The 19,454-nt window shown below is 40.7% G+C and overlaps 1 protein-coding gene across 1 annotated transcript in view; it reads right to left on the reverse strand.

The window, feature by feature from the left end:
- pcsk6 (proprotein convertase subtilisin/kexin type 6) overlaps positions 1-19,454 on the reverse strand; it is a 51,752-nt gene that overhangs the window by 12,447 nt on the left and 19,851 nt on the right. Inside the window, exons 9-15 of the mRNA XM_071531790.1 lie at positions 16,270-16,370; positions 13,349-13,452; positions 10,519-10,636; positions 5,081-5,269; positions 918-1,054; positions 538-699; positions 11-113 (exon numbers count right to left, since the gene is read on the reverse strand). Coding sequence (XP_071387891.1) covers positions 11-113; positions 538-699; positions 918-1,054; positions 5,081-5,269; positions 10,519-10,636; positions 13,349-13,452; positions 16,270-16,370 — 914 coding nt within the window. The remainder of the gene's footprint in view (positions 1-10; positions 114-537; positions 700-917; positions 1,055-5,080; positions 5,270-10,518; positions 10,637-13,348; positions 13,453-16,269; positions 16,371-19,454) is intronic.

Raw genomic sequence — 19,454 nt, forward strand, 5'->3', positions numbered from 1 at the left:
CTCCTTTTACCTGCCACTTTTCAAGCTCCCCAAGCTGAAGTGGATACAGTTGAGACAGTGGTCAGCGTCTGGTCCATCGCAGCCCTGGTCTCCACACTCAGTGTTACATGGACCTTGATGGGTGTAACATATTCATCATCATATGTCAGAAACTTCTTTAAAAATGTTCATACATAAATGCAAATTACACAAAATTCAACATATTAGAGATTAATTCCTTGATAAACTCCTTGAGGGCAACTGTTAAAAAATGCACTTTATTTTTATAAATCACTTTGGCAAGTATTTTTATAATCCCTACAAATGATTTCATTCTCTTTTTTAGCACACATACTTTTTTAATTATTCCTGTTTTCTCTGTCCTCTCCTTGCATAAATGTATAAAGTTATTCGATGCTGTTATAATAATATTCAGTGACCCAATTTTTTATTTTTCCATCCTTAATTGCAATGTTATACCTTTCATATTTCAATAAAGATGTGAAAGTTAGGGGAAAAAATGTATTCTACCATTCCTAGAAAGTACTAGCCTCTCACCGTTGTACTCGTCTTCCTCTTCTTCCTGGTGCTCCGGCTCGTCCAGTATCTCCTCTGGGCTCGGGATCTCCAACATCCTAGAGCGGGAGTGCTGAGTGCCGTAGGACTGGTAAGGGTGCTCAGATGTGCCATAAAGGATCAGCGTCCACTCTTTTAGCTTGCCTGGGTCAAAGAATGGCAAACGTTTTAAAACCAGATAACAAAAATTTAAGGGTTTGTGTATTTCTATGGTCACAGAAATACTTTCAGCACACTAAGACGCTAAACTTTGCACTCCTTTCTATTGGTTGCTTGTAATTTTTGGTGATCTAGGAATTGAAGCTTTTTTTTTACTGTTGCACTTATAAGTTGCTCTGGAAAGATGTGTTGCTGAGCCTTACCCAGCACCTCGGGGTTGCGCAGCTGTGAGGGTGAGTCGGTGATCTCCAGGGTCCATGTGCCCTCCGCCCTCTCGCCCCAGCAATGAACGGTCATGAACTCCCAGTTCCTAAAGCCCTCATTGGAATTGTCAAACAACCTGTGTATAAAAGAGTGAGACAAAAAGAGAGGGGTGAGAAAGGTTAAGAGGGAAAGATAATCGCTCACGTCTGACAGCAGAAACAAACAAGTTCAAAATTCATTACACTGAAAACCCACATGTCCACTTGATTGCTCAAAGCAATCGAGGTGTCAGGGTGGGTCGAATCTGAACGATGGCTCTGTGTCCTGGGTTACATCATTGTATCCCAGATGCCTCCTTGGTTTATGCAGCAACCGGACAAAGCTTCAACAGCCGTTTGCTCATCTGGGCTCCCGCCACATGCTGCGTGAGGCTGGTCTGGCAACTCTTCGTTCGTCTGTAACTCTTCTCTTCGGGAGGATTTCTCTTTGAACGGCTCACAGTTTGATTACAGCAGAAATCCCCCCCCCCCCCTCTCCACCCCCTTCATTTTCGCAGGGGATAATAAGCAGCAGTGATGCCCATGAGCTTCAAATGAGCTCTGTCCCGTCCAAGAGACTCACTAGCGATGTACAGTATATCGCTGTACTGTACAGGCAATCTGCATGCATTTACCTCACAGGACGGGGGGGGACTGAATCATTCCGCTTCATTGGGAGAAAATTAAAAGGTAAATCTAGCTGTCTGTTGCTTGGCTGGTAAATGGGTTTAATAGATAGCCCTGTGAGGTGCTGGCCACACCGTTACCATTCAGCTCTAAATTCAACTAAAACTGTCTCTCCTGGCAAAGCCTCTGTGTAATGAAGAATGTGAATTATGTTGTGACGGAGCAGCAAAACTAGAAAGATGGCCATTCGATATCAGATTGTGTCAAGCGCATGTGTATGTGCATAAGTGTGTAAGTAGACGTGTGAGTTACAGATAGATCAATAAATCGGGCTGATACCGGTCTTGTATTAAATCGGGTATTGGCCAATCCGATATGATGGAGGTTCCCCCCATGGCCAGAAATCATTCCAGAGTGGTGTGGGAGGATTTTACCCAACAGCTTTAGGGTGTCAGTCTCTAAAACCTGACATGAAACCTGCCTCACCCTGCCTTAAGGAGCTGCTAACACACCTAAAACTATTTCAGTAGTCTGGAGAGTTTTAGTGCTGTTTTAGAGGCTTTTCCACCCTGACAAGAATAAAATTCTGGTATAAACTCTGACTACTTGACATGAAAATGGTCAAATTTAAAGACGCAATAAATTATTTTTACTGTCCCATCGCACAAAACGACCATAATATATCTGTGGGGTTGACAGGGTTGTTGATCAATACCAATGACTCCACCATTACTTGGCCAGGTGCTGAGAGTTCTGTCTTTCAAAACTCACTTTGGACCCGTACTCCCCCACCCACTGGAGTTTAACAGCTCTAATCGCCCCCCCCCCCCCCCCCCCCCCCCCCTCACCAGACCTTCCTGTTGATCTCTGCTCTGATTAACTAGTTTGCTCCTCTCTATAGTGAAAATATGACTTTATTGCATGTGGCAGTTACAGGCCATCTGTGCCAGAGACTTGTGTAGGAGGAGATACGTTCTATCAGTGTTGTTGCAATTTCTCCTGGTTACATATGGAGGTTGATAAAGGTCATATATTACTTACTTACTCCTGATACTGAATATCAGCCCAAAACAACCGCTATCGGCAGCTTCCCAAAAATATCGGTATCGGCCTTTAAAAACACGTAGCCATTGAACCCTGCAGTGAGTATCTTGGTAGGTAGTCAACCATAAATGTAATCTTGCTAAGTCAGGGCAAATATCTGCGGAGCAGTTTGGATGGGGCAGCACTCTGAGTCTCAGATCACTGGAGAGACCTTTCTTTTATGATGAAGGAACTCAATTAAAACGAACCGTAGAAGGACATGACACGACAGGACGTAATAACCAAAGTGATCACCGACGGTGCAACAAGATGCACTGTGAGATAAATAAAGAGTGGAGAGTGTTGTTTGAAGCTGACTCCAATCATTAAGACCCTGGTGAAATAAAAGGAGGCGGGCCGTCTCTCAGCCACTGATGCCTGCCTTTTGAGATTTCCCCAGACAGAGAGGGAACTGAGCGATCCATCTACACTCCAAAAGGCTTTTTTTTCTCCTCTGGTTTTATTCATGAGCATATTAGAATAACAATCATAGATTCCCCTGTATGACTACGAACAGCACTCTGAGAATATCAACGAAGAGGATGCGGGACCCACAAGGGAAATGGGGGGGGAAGAAAGAGAAGGCGAGGGATGGATGGAGGGAGGATGGGAAAAACAAAACGGTCAAACTTTTTGTGAGTGATGGGGAGCTGCTTCGCTCTGACAGGGATTTCAGCAGAGGGATCAGTACATGTCCTTCAGCCTGTCAAGAGCGCCAGGCTCGGTGTGTGTGTGTGTGTGTGTGTGTGTGTGCGTGTGTGTGAGCTTTTTGCATTTCTTTGAAAGCAACACCTCCTACTTTGGAGGTGACACCATGACTATGAGGTTAAAATCTGCTCCTGCACTCTGAGGGTTTTAAAAGGGTTCTTCTCCTTGTGTCTGAAGAATTGTTTTTGGTTGAAAGCAGTCCTCAAGGGTTTTTTGAAAGCCAACTAGTTCAATCAAGAATCTTTTTCATTTGAAGAACGCTTTTTGAAAGAAACAGTTGATCATCATGAACCATCATCTCCATGGATCCCTTGGATGAGAGAAGGAATGGATAGACAGTAAACACGTCAATCTTAATAATTTTCTATTCTATTGTTTGTTTATTTTGAAAGAGCACTGTTTTACACTTCAGTAATCTGAGAACAATGGTGATTACTGAGGGACATTTGTATATTACAGAATAGACTTTTTATGATTTTCTACCACTTAATGGAGAATATAAAGTGCTCTCATACAGAGCCACACAGTTCACATGTGTATTTTATTGCCCCCCAAGTGTGTATTGAACTCTGAACCTTAACAGTGATAATGCTGCGGCCGAGCCAACTGGGCCACTCAGAGCCTTATGTCATGTTTTTTGTCTTTTTTTTTTTTGGGGGGCAGTGTAACTTCAACAAGGACAAGGGGCAGCACATGAGCCAAAACAGGTTCCCAGTTATTCAATTCATTTCCCACAGTTGTTTAGTAGATTTACATTTTCAAGTTAAGTTTCATCCATAATGAAGGAAAAGACATTTTAGATGATTTAAATCACACAGCACTTCTACCAACACTGTGCTGCTGTACATCATAAGCTGCCTCATCGCCTTGCCTGAGTATGGTTCAGGGTTTTTGTAAGTCTTCTATGTTGGTGAGCCAGAGTACAAATAGGTCTCTGATGTTTCTGTGTTTTTATCCTCAGAGGCTCTATACTGTATTGTGGTTTCATCTTGTGCTTTTGTTCTTCCCTGCACTTGCATGCACAACCTGCAGTATTTTAAATTTTTAATAAATGTAATCTAAAATGCAGTGTGTCAACTTTAATTTGAGGTTATTTTCAACCATGTCATGTGAACAGTTAAAGAACTACAGCCCTACTAATACCTAACTACAGCGTGTTGCAGCCCAGATACATGTGGGACTCACTGTATATACCAGGAAGAAGAATTTCTGTGTGATAGACTGGGTTTTTAAAGGCTGATACTGATATCAATGGTTTTTGGATTGAAGTTGTCAGAAGCGCATGTTTTGTGCCAATATTAAATGTCTTATTTTCATGCCAAAAAATTCTCCAAAATTCCAAGTATTCAGTGTTTTCCCCAGAACTGTATTCTTGTCAGGGTGGAAAAGCCTCTGACACAACATTTAGACCATCATGGAACACTAAAACTCTTCAGTGAAACACAGGATAATAAGAATATGAATAAAAACATTCATGCATACTTGAGTGGAATACAATTGAAATGTCTCATTAGAATTAGTTCAGGTCAAGGTCCACAGACAACCAGTGTAGTATTGATCAATTCTACAATAAATATGTAATCAAACAAACTGCATCATATCAGAGGACACTGACTGGATCAGATCAGATTTTTAATAATAAAAGTCCAGTACGGGCCCCGTATATCAGTCTAACCCCGGTGTGTGTTGGGGTGTGTAGCTCTCACCTCTTGGCCAGCAGCTGGGATCGAGTCCCGGACGGAGAGATGAGGTTGATCTCCAGGTCTCCTCGTCGCGGGTGGACGATCAGGACCTTGACCACCACGTGCTCCAGGTAAGCCACGTGCTGCTCAGCTTGTTCCGAGCACCCAGAGGTGGCAATGCTGCTGTTCAGGCTTTGGCCGGCACGGATGTATCTGGCACAACAAAGAAAGACATGCTCAGGGATTTGTTTTTTTAATACAAATCAATTTTTTGGTCATCACTGATCTGGTCTTATGTCACATAAGACATTATAAAGCATCATAAGCATTATAAGCATATTGTGAGTGCATAATAATTGTTAGAATGAGAGTGTAATACAATAAAGACAATGTGCAGAAACATTGGGGGGGGGGCGAATACTTTATGGGGCAACTGTGTAGTCATATAGTCAGATATTGTATTATTAATGACCCGATATTAAATTGAATGTAATTTTCTGATGTTCGTCTAATGATTATATTGTAAGAAAGGTTTATCTCTATTTCTAATGGGATTATATTCTTCTTGTAATGCATCAATATACTTCAAGTAAGGTACCTCTCTTTGTGTGTGTGTGTGTGTGTGTGTGTATGTGTGTGTACATTCTGGGGTAATATGTGTATGTATATTTCCTCTATGATGCATGTTATGTCTGGTTTCTGTATGTGGCATGTGTGTATGTATATTTCGATGTAATATGCCTTTTTTTGATGGCTTTGCACTATTTTTGTATGTGTTTGGCTTTTATTGTTTTCATAAAAAAGCACTCTGAGTCTTCAACTGTTCGCTGTGCTTCTGAACAAAAGATGGATGTAATGATTGTTGGACGAGACAGAAATATATCATCATCCTTTACAGCCTATATACACACACACACACACACACACACACACACACACACACACACACACACACACAGAGCAATAGAGAATGATGCAGCAAGTGGGTCATTTGAAAACTCCGGCTATTTCTCTCTCATGAACATACTGACAGGATAGTTTCCACTCCTCAATTGGACAGGGGTGGATAAGCAAAGCCAATCGATTCACTCCTGCTCCAGGCTAATGAAAATCAAACTGGGGCTGTGTGTGTGTGTGTGTGTGTGTGTGTGTTTGTGGTGTGTGGTGTGTGTGTGTGTGTACGCCTGCATGGTCTCCAACATACTATGTACAGAAACTTAATCAACAGTCACACAGAGCAAAGTGTCACGTTGCAGAGCACATGCTCCAATAATGGATCCAGATGACAGAAAGTAAGACTGGGGAACATATGGTCTCCTTATTGAGCATCTGTATTAAAACATGTTCATGCTTTAAACTGTTTAACTTTGAGGCAGTTTCTGTGTCAGTGTGCTAGTTTTTTAATAAACATATCAATGGCTTTTATTGATTTAAAAAAGAAAAGTGAGCCAACAAACAAATAATCAATGAATGAGTGGGCTACTGATCAGCCTGTTTCCCTCTCTCATTCCCCTTAATGAAATACAGTTTTTAATAGATTTTGGTCTACTTAGCCATTCATCCATGTGTCCCTGGTAGATCGTTGGCTCCGGTGCTCCATGCTAAACTCAATAGCGAAGTTGACCAACAGGAGAATCTACCAAAAACTCTGTGTATTCCTTTAAAAGCTTGAATCTGAAAAACTCAAACTGAAACCTTGGTAAGGCTCAGCTGACCGTCAGTCCTCATCATATTTCAAACAAAAACCCTGATTCTCGCATATGGATGTGACATATTCTTTCTCTTCGAGTGAATTCTGTGGTACAGAGGAAACCGTCCTTGCTGACAGAGCTCTGTGGTGAAATTGGGTAATATAATAATGTAATATAACAACAAAGGACCTGTGCCAAAAACCCATTAGCATTGTCATTACCACACTCCAGCATTTTTTCCTTAACAAGGACAGCAAAGGGCAAAAAAGGCTTTGTGTTGGTGCTGCGGTTGTTCTGAAACAGTAAGGTGTGTATTCTGATGGCCTGAGGCATCAGAGGCAGTTACAGTGATTGGTGTATACGTTTTCTATAATGCATTCAACACGCTTCCACACTTTCTGAACACATGTATGGCCTTCTGTATGGCCATAAATTCACATATTTGTTTTCTTCATATTCCCATATCCTCCTGATTGTCGTAGTTTGCATATACATGGATATTTTTTTTATGTTTTCCACTTCATACTGCATATTATATTTTTTGGTCTCAGTATGTTCTACTGCTCTCTTGCACATCCTAATAATAATCCATGCTTCATTCATACATTCTACTTAAGACTCATGTTCAAATTGTTGCACATGTTTATATGACCCACAATTTGCTCTTTTCTTATTTATATTCTATTATTCTTTGCTGCGTCCTAAGGAATACCTCCAGCAACAGCTAGGACGTTAGATGACTCTCCAGCACATTCCTTATGGTCCTGCTTAGCCAAACAGGACTGTGTTTTATAGCTGCTTTTCTCTTACAGCATTGTGCTTGGAGCTGGCCATGCTGCACACTCCTCATCACCTAAACAATCAGGACATGTCATATCACCCTCCCCGTCTCCGAGACACCCTGGTGAGTTGCCATTAAGCCACATGCTCCTCTGTGACAGCAGGGAGAAGAGAAGCTCCATCGAAGCCATCACACTGCGTTAAGAGCCTCGTTTCAAATCATATGAGAAAGGACTTTCCACTGCAGAGCCACACACACACACACACAGCTGCAGGGCATGGAGGGGGGACAACTAGCTGACTGACTGAAAAGTGTGTGCCACCATTTTTGCGGCGGACAAAAGAGCCCCCAGAACATGTTATCCTGCCTCCTTCAGTGCATTAGAAAGCGTTTGGCAACAGATCCATCCCAGAAAACAAACCACAGTATTTTGCCCTCTTCCCGGCAATATAAAAAGACACATGAAAAAAACAAGACATTAAATGCAGAGCTGCTTTGCTTTCTGTCATTACTGACATCTGGGTGAATTTGTGGCTATTTGTCAGTATCAGGGCTCTGGGTGGTTTGAAATAACATCTTCAAGGGACTATGAAAACAAACCGCTCTCATTATGTTTCTCTCAGAAGCATCCTTACCATCGACCCCACTGGATAGAGTTTAATCACTTCTTAGAAACCCCCAAACAAACAAAATACTTTAATATCCTGTAAGCTATATATGCTTTTTAATTTACATTATCCAGTATGCTGTAAATTCACATACCTTTTTCACATTCTACTACTTTGTTATCATTTGTTATATATTGCATATGTTTATATTTTCATTTATTTCCATACATATTTGTTAAAATCATACATATTTTTCATATTTCCCCATTCATTTTTCTTTATCTCTGTATGTTCTGATTTTGCACACCCCACACACATGCTGTAAATTCAGATATTTACCTCCGCCAAGGAGGTTATGTTTTCGGTGCCGTTTGTTTGTTTGTTTGTCTGTTTGTCTGTTAGCAGGATTACGGGAAAACTACTGGCCCGATTTTCATGAAACTTCGTGGAAGGGTGTAGCATGGGCCAAGGAAGAACCCATTAAATTTTGGAACGGATCCGGATCCGACTCACGAACAGGCAATAATAACACGAACCTTGGCGGAGGTCTGCGCTCTCCGAGTGCCCTTCTAGTTTCATATTTTTTTCATTCATAACTTTTTACCTAATATGGTGTAATTGTTGTGTCATATTTGTTACCCCCCATTTGCCGGATTCTTATTTATATCCTATTATTTTTCTATGCTGTATCCTGTTTTTGCTGCAACCAATTTCACGTCGGGGAAAGTTTAATGTAATCTAACCTAATCTAAAAACCACAGCGCTTCCATGAACTTAATAAACTTACTTCCAGTAACTGAATCAAACAATGAATAAAACGCTAAAACTGTCTATTCGACAATCACTGCTTCTCCTTTGAGTCTGTTTCTGCTTAAGGCATTTACATTAATTCAAGCTCTGTGACTAAAAATACTGTAGCGATGACACCAGGAGATTACTGGAGAGATTGTTTACAGATTTCAAAGTACAATACATGAAACCAGACCTCACATGAACATCCACTAAGGCAGATTTTGTTGATTTTGTTACCAATGACTCAATGATTACTTGGCCAGGTGGTCAGATTTCTGGCTTTTAAAACTCATTTTCCAGCCTGTATTCCCCCACCCCAAGACAATACCAGTCCCCTCCAACACACACACACACCTGCTGGCATTTTCAACTGCTCAACGATGGGGGGGGCGGTGCTATGAGCCAGTGTAAAGCTTAAACTTTTTTGTGGTAAAACATGCACTTTTAATAGCTATTAGTGTTGGAGTTGGCCAAGTCATAGAACACTGGAGGGAAATAGCAGTGCCGCACTAACAACAACTATGTTAGCAGACGCTAACGCTAAATTAGCATTGTAGCTATATCTTAGCCCGTTAGCTTTTGTGAGTAGTATTTTCCAACGGCAGACACAGCGTTTTATCCCAAGCATCTTACAGTATTGTGAGTGTTTATGTGTACAAAAAGTTTTATCCCAAGCACCGTACAGTGTCATGAGTGTTTATGTGACCAGTAGAAGTACAGCAATCACGTAAAAACTTAGAACTTGGCTACATGGCTATAGGCTACATCTCCAAGCTCCTTGTCCTGTAATGGTGCCGTTTCTTTTGAATTTCTCCATCTCCAGTAACTCTATCTGCTTATTAAAACCCTGACAGTCATGGCCCGCTTCTCTTTGTCTCTTCCTCCTTCTGAAACTGGAATAGAATTGTCTATAAATGGTTTGAGCTCACAACACTTAGACATGCTCCAATTCCTTACAATGGCCTCTTGATGAAAGTAAATTATTCATATTACAAGGCATTAACATCAGATTCAGTTTTTCAAATATTACACTGAAATCTATTACTTATACATCACAACACTGGCGGTTACATGAGGGAGTAGGCTATAAAATTAACCAATAGCATGATATGAGAAAATTAGTTATATATTTCAGTGTCTTACTACTATGCAGTGCTCTTTAACAAGGCGCAGTCTGGCCTCAGGTGTCTCACGTACACTATTGGTGAGTTTTATTGAAACAGTAAAGCATTATGAAAACAGAGCTGCACTAAATTAGCATGGTGTTATGTTAAAAAGGATATGGGATGATTTGTTAGGAACTAGATTTAAGCGCTAAGGCTTATAAGGCATATCTTTTATAGAACATTTAAAACTAATATTGGTCACATTCGCAGCTTCCTGAGCCCAATTTAGGGAGCAAGAGACATCCAGTATAATTTAAAGGGACATTAAGTAATGTATTGACCTCAGCACTCAGTAGGAATTGCACACTGTAGTCGTTTTCTCCCCAAATGTGTCCTTTTGGTCACACAAACCAGCCAGATTTCATTTCTGCAGCATGCATACTGCCAGCTTTATGCTCCCGCTCCCTGGAGCCGTTCACCTCACCTGGTGCGTCGGTCTGGCATCCGGGTGCAGGTGCGCTGGGCAGGAACGCTCCTCCACTTCTTAGCCTCCAGCACCATGGCCTCTGCATCCACCAGGCCAAAGCCGTACAAGTGGCTGACTGAGAGAAGAGGAGTCAGTAATTACAGTGAAAATTCTCTATAGTGATCTATTAGTGGCCAGTTCAGGTATCATTTGTGCATGTGGATAGCGGCTTGATTTAGGGAAAAAAAAAAATCTGGAAAGGTTATTCTCTTATTCTGTTCTTATCGTTAATTAAATTTGAAATGTCAACATTATCCACATTATCTGACAAACCTAGCATGAATACTCAGCATGTGAGTGGAGCGGGTGTTGAGTGGGGAGAGGAGCAGCCATATATTAACTAACTGTTCGGCTACAAAACACTTGGATTGTGATACACAAGTTGTTTAGAGAATTTTTATGGTCATTATTTGCCCAAAACAGCCAAACCCTGTTCACTTTAGTTGGAGATGGAACTTTTTATTTTTTTCGGTGGTCGTATGAACTTTAATAATCTCGACTGACATAGGGCGAGTAGATAATGACAGTGTTTTAATTGTGGGGTGAACTGATATTTAAAAATGATCGTCTTGTGCATAAAACAAAAAAAAAAGAGCATAGCCTTTCTACATAGCTATGTGCACATACAGTACAGTGTCCATGCAGTAAGAAGGGTTTTGCTATTTTTTCCACAATATATTTATTACATTTTAAATATATATCAGAAAACACAAATAAATGTCTCATCAACAATAAGGTAATACTTAAAATTTGTCTTGTATCCAAAGCAGCATTGTTACACATCTACATAAACATAAAGATACAGACAATTAAACCCCCTACATCATCATAGACATCATGTATATTGCACAGCGTCATAAGCATCTATACATAACTATACATTCCTTTGCTTGACTTCACACTCAGCATTCGAATAGAGTCCGGGATAAAAGAATGCTTAAATCTTGTGCATCTATGTTGTGGGACCCTGAAATGCCTCCCAGAGTGTACCAATATTATTTGCCAGTCTCAACATACTCTTACTGTACTCCCTTTGTCCGCTCAAGTGGCTCCCCCACAATCTTTGAACACTCTCTGAGAAGCTTGAATAGCTTCGATTTGAGTTGCTCTGAGAGAGGCTATTATACCAGACAGTTATTCCATAATGCAGTATGCTTTGAATTACAGAGCTGTAAAATAATAACAAAATCCGCTTGCTCCAAAGGAACTTTGACTACAAAGAAAATAAATACGTTGTTGCGGTCCAGGATAGAGTGGAGTCTCCATAAACTCCCAGATACTTGTAGGATAAGACCTGCTCAATGCTTTATGTACATCCACATTCTCTAAAAAGTCCATAAATGGGCTCAAAATACGACTGAGGTCCTTTGTTTTTCCCTCTGACTACTCCATAGCCAGACAAGACTTCATTTCCTTTAACCACATATTTGTTGTAGGAATGTCCACATGCTCACGAAATAACGCAATCATTCTCCTAGCCTGGAGAAGGCCAAAGTCAATGAGCAGCACCTGTTTTTGACTTGCCTCAAAGTCCTCTGGGTAAATACCAAGCATAAATAGTCTGGCTAGGATAGGTATGTCTTTTCCAATCAGATATATACATTCAATTACATTCCTCCAAAAAAAAATGGATTCTTGGGCATTCCCATATGCAATGAAGTAAAGTACCTTTCTCCTCTAAACATTTAACACAAGTATCTGGAAAGTTGATACATATTACTCAGCTTAACTGGAGTGATATAGGTTCTGATCAGCCATGTATTAAGTCTATTAGAAGATGATTCTCTTGAGTATGAGACAACAGCATTATAAAACAGAGACAGCAGAGCTCCATTCCAACCCCGCAATAGGTACTTGTCCTCATCAGGCCATGAAAAAACTCTCTGCCATATTCAATGAGGTTCCGATTGGCAGGGGCCAACTTCGATCACTGCTGGGGTACCTCGAAACTGGGAGTTAGTGAAGTTTACATACCATGGGGGGGGCAAAAAGATTCCCCTAATTCTTTGCACCTGGTTACAGAAGCCTATAAATATATTAAATCCTCATCCTTTTTCCTGTTTTGATTTGATACCGTTAGATAATTCACATTACAACAAATGTTACAGTATAATCACTTGCTTTCGTTCCTACAATGATGGAGCATTAAACAGTAACAATGTAACATAAAGTAGCCTTGTAAGATACACTCTTTCAGCTTATTTTAGTTACTAATTGGCTACACTGTTTTGTGTTATGAGCAACTCCTGTTTCTTTACAGCACTAACAGGGCAACAGCAATATGACGTAACCTGGCGATTACTGATGACGCTGAGATGAAATTTGAAATGTGTCATTTGTCCTAACTATCTCTAGGGGGAAGAAATCATCAGTGTGGCTTTTTATCTGCTTGAAATTTCAGAGAGGTAGAACATATCCACCTTGCAGGGAATTCCAAAGTTAGTCAAATTGGCTCTCGGTGCACTGTGGAGTTCCTTGGAAGATGAGCGATGGAGGGCGAAGGTGAGGGGTATAAGGGCTGAGCGGAGCGCTGCACAACACTGTGGCAGTCTATAGTAGGCTACAGTTGACATTATAGTATTTAATAGTACAGTCTATAGTAAAGGAGCGGCTGAAAGAAGCACTGCACAATGCCGTGAGCAATGAGCAAAATTTCAAGTCGTTCAACTTTGCTCCTATGTTCTCATGGAAGCAAACTGTTGAGATGCTTTGCAGTGCAGTGTTTTTAATTCTGAAACCTTCTTTTGCGTGCCATCCATTCAGAGCCACAAAGTAGATTGTACTGTACCTCTGTGTCCGGCGGCGTTGGTCTTCCAGTCGTTGGCTTTTAGGTGGACCGGTCTGGATGTCTTCACCAGAAGATGCTGCACATCTCTCCATGTGAGCAGCAGGCTGCAGAATACAAGGGAACTATTCATCTCATTCGGCCAGAGAGACCGACTCACATGCAATCCTCAACTCTGTGTACTTTCTTTTACATTTTATTGCATTGATAATTCAATTCAATTCCTTTGAGGGAATACTCCAAGTTTTTGGTAGTTTCTTGTCTTGTTGATAAAGACACCGAAAGTTAAAATTTTGTGAAATGAGCACCATGTCTTAAATGTGTTCTATGCGTGAAAAGGGAGACAAATATGTTTTCCTACCACGAAAGGATTACATGAAGGAGGCAGGACTAGAGTCAGTAAGTAGTCTGACACTCTGGTGGAAAGTAAGGGTATGATAGATAAGAATGGCAATGACGCTGCAAAAAGGCCACGCCTACAAAGTGCGGTACAAGTTCAATTTCTAAACAAAACAAAAAAAATCCACATTTTCTTTGGTTGCTTTTTCTGAGTTATAAATATATAGGGTGTAAATAATTTGTCGTTACCTTCTCACGCATGTCAAACAACAGCATGATCCTTAAAATGTTTTTGCAAACCCGGCTCCTCTCTTGAACGGAAGTTTGCATCTAAGTTTGCTAGCTTGTTAGCATTTTGTGACTTCCAAGTAAATTACAATGATCATGCAGTTGTTTGACAAATGTGAAAAGGTTAAGGGCAATTAACAACACCATATACATTTCACATAAATTGTTAGAACACAGAAAAAACAACCAAATAAAATGTAAATTTTTTTGTTTTGCTCGTGGAGACTGAACAGGGTTTCGCACTTGGACCACACTTTGTAGGCGCTGCCTTTTTGAAATGTCATGCCATTTTTATCTATGGTCAGGTAGGTAGCAAGTTTACTAGTTGAACAAGTTTACTTGCTCGTTTCGATTCCACCAGAGAATTTTTTTCAGGAATGGGAGGGGGAGAGTGTTGCTTTCAAACAACGAGGGAGGAGACATGCTAGTTTTAAAAAAATGCAAAGCTACTGAATGGGTCGGGAGGAGCTTCGATTCGGTCCGAGTTTGACAACAAGCTTTAGAAAAGAGCTGAAAACAACAACACAGTGTGGTAAGTCTCAAAAAAGCTTAGCTTCAGGATTGGTTATAGGGTCTGATATCGCTTATTGCAGGGTTAAGTTTTAATTTTGAGTTTTTCTTATTTAACCAAAGCCTTTCCCTAACCTTAAACAAATTGTGCAACTGTGCAATTCATACTATTGTCACATAATCCAATTCGTGGTGGAGGAACGTAATATTTATAGCCTATAATTCGTGTCCACAACTGCATTTCAGACTCCGCGCTCACTTCACAAAATTTTACAGTGGCTTTTACAGTGTGAATTTTACAGTGTTAGCATTCAACATAGTGTATGCTAAAGTGTTAGCACTCAACATAGTGTACCATATTTCCTCTAATATTGGCCCGGGCCTTTATTTACCTCAACTGCAGAGTACCCAACCGGCCTTTATTGGAAGCAAGCTTATATTAGAGACAGGCCTTTATTTCTAATTCCCTCTGTTAAGTATATTTGCTCATATTTTAGTGCGAAGCCTCCTTGTTTTCTGATCTGCTTCTGTTGGGGTTCGTTAGGTAGCCGTTTTTTTTGTTATTGCAATGCATTACCGATAATTACGGTAATCAACGACGGCATGCTCCAGAGACTTCCGTCGGCCGAGCGGGCTAACTTCCGGTTAGCCCTCTCCTAACTTGAATGGATAAAATAATTTAATAGTGTGGCTCTTCTAGACTTTACTGTTAAATTTTTGTTACTGCATTATGCTGTTACTGTTACGTTACTACAAACTACAGTTACATTATATAACAGGCAACAGGAGTTTACCGGTATCTACCGTTGTTTTTTCCTTTGTTTTTTTCCCCGGCCTTTATTTGGGGCCGGCCTTTATTTGTTTGTGTCGACCACGCCCCCGGCCATTATCGGAGACCCGGCTTTTAATTGACTACCGGCCACTATTAGAGGAAATACGGTATGCTAGTGTTAGCCGGACAATCTCCCAACAACTTGGTATATTCCTTTAATTATCCCCAGGGTCAACTTATTTGGCTCCGACCAAAAAAAAAAATCATTCAGTGGTGACAGAGTGAAGTGACCCAGCATTAACAGTAATCACAGTTTGTTATGTGAAGGGCGAATTTTGTCAGAAGCCTGTCTCTGTGGAAGCAGGGAGCAGGTCTTAAAACAGCTTGCTACCGTGTCGTTCACCAGTTCCATGACTTGAGCAGAGGAGCTCTACTTAGCCACATGGGTAATGAAATACATAATGACCGTATTATATTCTATTACCCCTGAGAGAAGTCTCAGAAGCACAAAAAACTTTTAAAAGGTTTATTAAGTAGTGTCTAAAGATAGAAGAGAACATAAAGTAACATTCAGAAGTTCAGTTTTACAAACTTTTGAAAGAAAGAAATTGGGGATATATGCAGCATTCTCAGAGGACGGAGAATTGTCTTTGAAGGCACTGCATTTCAAGTCAGTGTCACTTAATCTTATCCATTTCAGACTCCACATGAGGGCTTAAATCTTTCATGTCCTCTAACTAATGGGGATCATTATGTACATTTGAAACCTAAACCTACCATTAACCTTTCCTTCAACATCATCAAACACATTTCTTCACAAATTAAGCCGTTAAAGAAATGAATGATGTTTTAGGCTGCAGAAACTAAGCAATGTGTTCAGACGCACCACCCAGAGGATATACTGTGTGTCAGTAGAAGACCTAAACAGATGTATGGAGAGACAGAAGACAGACAATGAGAGAGAAGGGGATAAGGGATGAGAGAGTAAACACCGAGACAACGAGGGGCAACTGACTTGGCTTCCAGAGCGAGAGCGATGACCCCGGCCACCATGGGAGCAGAGACAGAGGTCCCAGTGTGACCATCAGTGCAGCGGTGCCGGAGATCAGTGGTTACCTGCAGGGAAACATATTCGGTTTTGTTTTGATATGATAGATATGATGCAGTTGGTTTGGTTTCATATTTAGTGTAGAAGTGATCAATGCCACACTGGTTGTCTATGTGAAGACCTTAACCTGAATTGATTCCAATGCGACATTTTGATCTGATCTCTCATCTACATATGCGTTATGTTATTATCATTAGTAGTAGTAGTAGTAGTAGTAATATCCTAGGGTTCAATGGAGAGATTTAGTGTCTTGTGGTCTAAATTTATAAAACAATGCCTTAAGGAGCTGCTAACCCACTGAATGTCATTAGTCTGGCTTTCAATGGAGAGTTTTAGTGTCCCATGATGGTCCAAATGCTGTTTCAGAGGCTTTTCCACCGTGACATGAATAAAATCCTCGGGGAACAATATATGCTATTGGCAGCTTCATTCCAAAACATACTGATATCGTTATTGGCCTTCAAAAACCCATATCAGTCAAACCATATTATATGCATTTTTAGAATGGATGGCCACAGAAGGATTCAAGGCCTGAACTGAAAAAGGCCAAAAGCACACACATTCCACCCTTTCTTGGCAAATTGTCGATTTGATTGTCATTTTTTATTTCCATCTATCCTAGGAAACACTGATTTCATCTTGATCACATTCCCTCTCAGGTCAAAGTCCTTGAGCAGAGGGAAGACGACATGGAAAGGAGGCTATCTAAGAGTCCCCGACAGAAAATAGTGAAAGTCTGTTTACGCTGGAGCTCATAACCGCTGCTTGTTAAAATACATGACAGATGGGAGAAGGAGGTCAGCGAGACACTCTCCGTGTGGTAACTCTTCCGCCAGCCGACCTGACTGCTGGCCCACCGTCACCCCGAGCGTTGCACTAGGGAGCAGGTTCTGCTACACTCTGTAAATATTATGCTTTGGGTAAAACTAACCAGAGACAAACACAGTGTAGGCCTGGGCCACAGACAGCCGTGGGGAGGAGGCAAAGCCCAGACAGGACCCAGCTCTGACTTCTCACACTGGGGCTTTAGCTGGGGCAGGGCAGCAGACTGACCGCTGCATTAGTATCTGTCTGTCTGTCTGGCAGTCTCTCGTGAATCTAAATCGCTATTTCTCTCCTCTTGGTCATCCCTCTTTCTCTTGGCTTTTCTATCTCCTCTCCGCACGACGTGAGAAACGCACCGCAGCCTCTGAGCAAACACAACCTCCGCTGATCTTTGGTCTCATTTCTCACATACACCCACACACACCCACATACACATCAGTCACACAGGCATACACATTACACCTTGCCACACTTTGGTTTCAAACTGAGTACATGCCTCGTCTTGTATCTCAGTCTATTTAACACCACTCTGGCTGACAGAAATAAATTACAGTGTCCTGCCTCTTATAGCAGGCTCTATCCACTTATGCTTTATCCACAGTGTGGCCACTGGACCTCCATGTTTTACTCCGTTATTAAAGGAATACTAGAAGTTTTTGGGGAGTTAAGTGACAAGAACATAAACACCAAAATCATCCATGTGTCCCTGGTAGATCACTGGCTCTGGTTCTCCATGCTAACTGTTTTGCAAACACTATGTTGAGTGATAGTAGGCCACTAGTATTATCTCAGAATGAGAAAATGCGAAATTGTAGCAGCTCTAAACTTAAATGTAAAGTAATATTAAAGGATATGTGGAAGTCTGGCAGTGGAAGTTTGGTAAGATTTACACAAAATTATACAAAAATAATGTAGAAAGTCTATATTCTTCCCAGGTGTGGTCACTACAACTTTAGTAAATAACTTAAGTAATAAAATGTTGTTAGTAATTTTGATTTTATGTCCTGTAGATTCATAATTTTTAAAAATGAAATATCATGAACTCGATATGGATTCGCCCAATTTGCCGAAATTAAATTCTGATGTCGGGTATGGACACTTTTCCACCCACAGAAGTGAAACTTAAGAGTGAAATCCAAACTCGTAAACATCAGTAAGTGAGCACTCTGTCAGAGAGAGCTGGACTCACCAATGTTAGATCTTTTGCCTCTCTCGTCCCAGACCTGTCAGGTTGGTAAACATGAGCGTGTTGTGTCCAGTTTACTGATGTCACATCACAGGATTTCTGGGTATTGAAGTCATTTCAAACAGTTACATCTTACTGCCTGGAGAAGCTTTAAGATTACTTATCTTTTAGCCTTAGAACTGCTACAAGTCTTATTTTCTCGCTTTTGAGATAATGTTAGTGGCCTACGATCACTCAACATAGTGTGTTGGCATGGATCAATGGAGCAAATGATCTACTGCGGATATTGTTAGTTTATGAGTTCATGCTCTCAAAACTTAACAGCTAAGTTGACCAACGGGACAATCTACCAAAAACTCTGTGTATTTCTTTAAGACCTTTCTTTCCTAATGCCATCTTTCCCTTAGCTACCACCAGACACAAATTGACAGTTTTCTTCATTCAGCACATGGACGGCTCTACAACAGAGAGAATGTGTGGGCGATGTCCCATCTGTTACTGTTGTTATACTTGCAATTAGTGGAGGCCATCTCTGAAGAGCATAGAAAGGCTGAGCTCTGTGTGTGTGTTGATGATGCTGGTGTGAGCATTAGAGTATATCTTGTGTATGTGGCACTGGCCATGTACCATCTGATAGAAAATCAAGTCCATCAGAATAAGGGTTAAAGTCAATGCTTGCACGTATGACATGCATGTGCTGTGTGTGCATGTATGTTCAAGAATGTGTTTTGTGTATTTGAGATGTCTGAGGGTAATGTATGGAGTGAACTGTGGTTCAATATTCGGAATTATATCATAGGATAAATTACAATTTCAAATACTTTTGATTATCCACAAACAAATACTTTAGTACCTCATAAAAAAGTCACTTAAGTTACCAAACCTAAAAGAAATATATATAATTCTTTTTTTTTTATTTTTATAACATATTTTCAGAGACAAGTGTCATCTAAAAATGCCCAGCAGCCACTGAACCATGATGTGGCTTACGGAAATTGCTTTAGAAAAAATCGTGTAAATTATCTTTTTTTTTTTTTCAAATATTTAGCTGCCCAAGCTAGTTTGCCATTAGCCAACACCC

The sequence above is a fragment of the Centroberyx affinis genome, unplaced genomic scaffold, assembly GCF_046629955.1.
Source record: "Centroberyx affinis isolate AG114_WGS23_722 - 3 ecotype Tasmania unplaced genomic scaffold, CSIRO-AGI_Caff_v1 ptg000010l_1, whole genome shotgun sequence".
NCBI classification, from domain to species: domain Eukaryota; kingdom Metazoa; phylum Chordata; class Actinopteri; order Beryciformes; family Berycidae; genus Centroberyx; species Centroberyx affinis.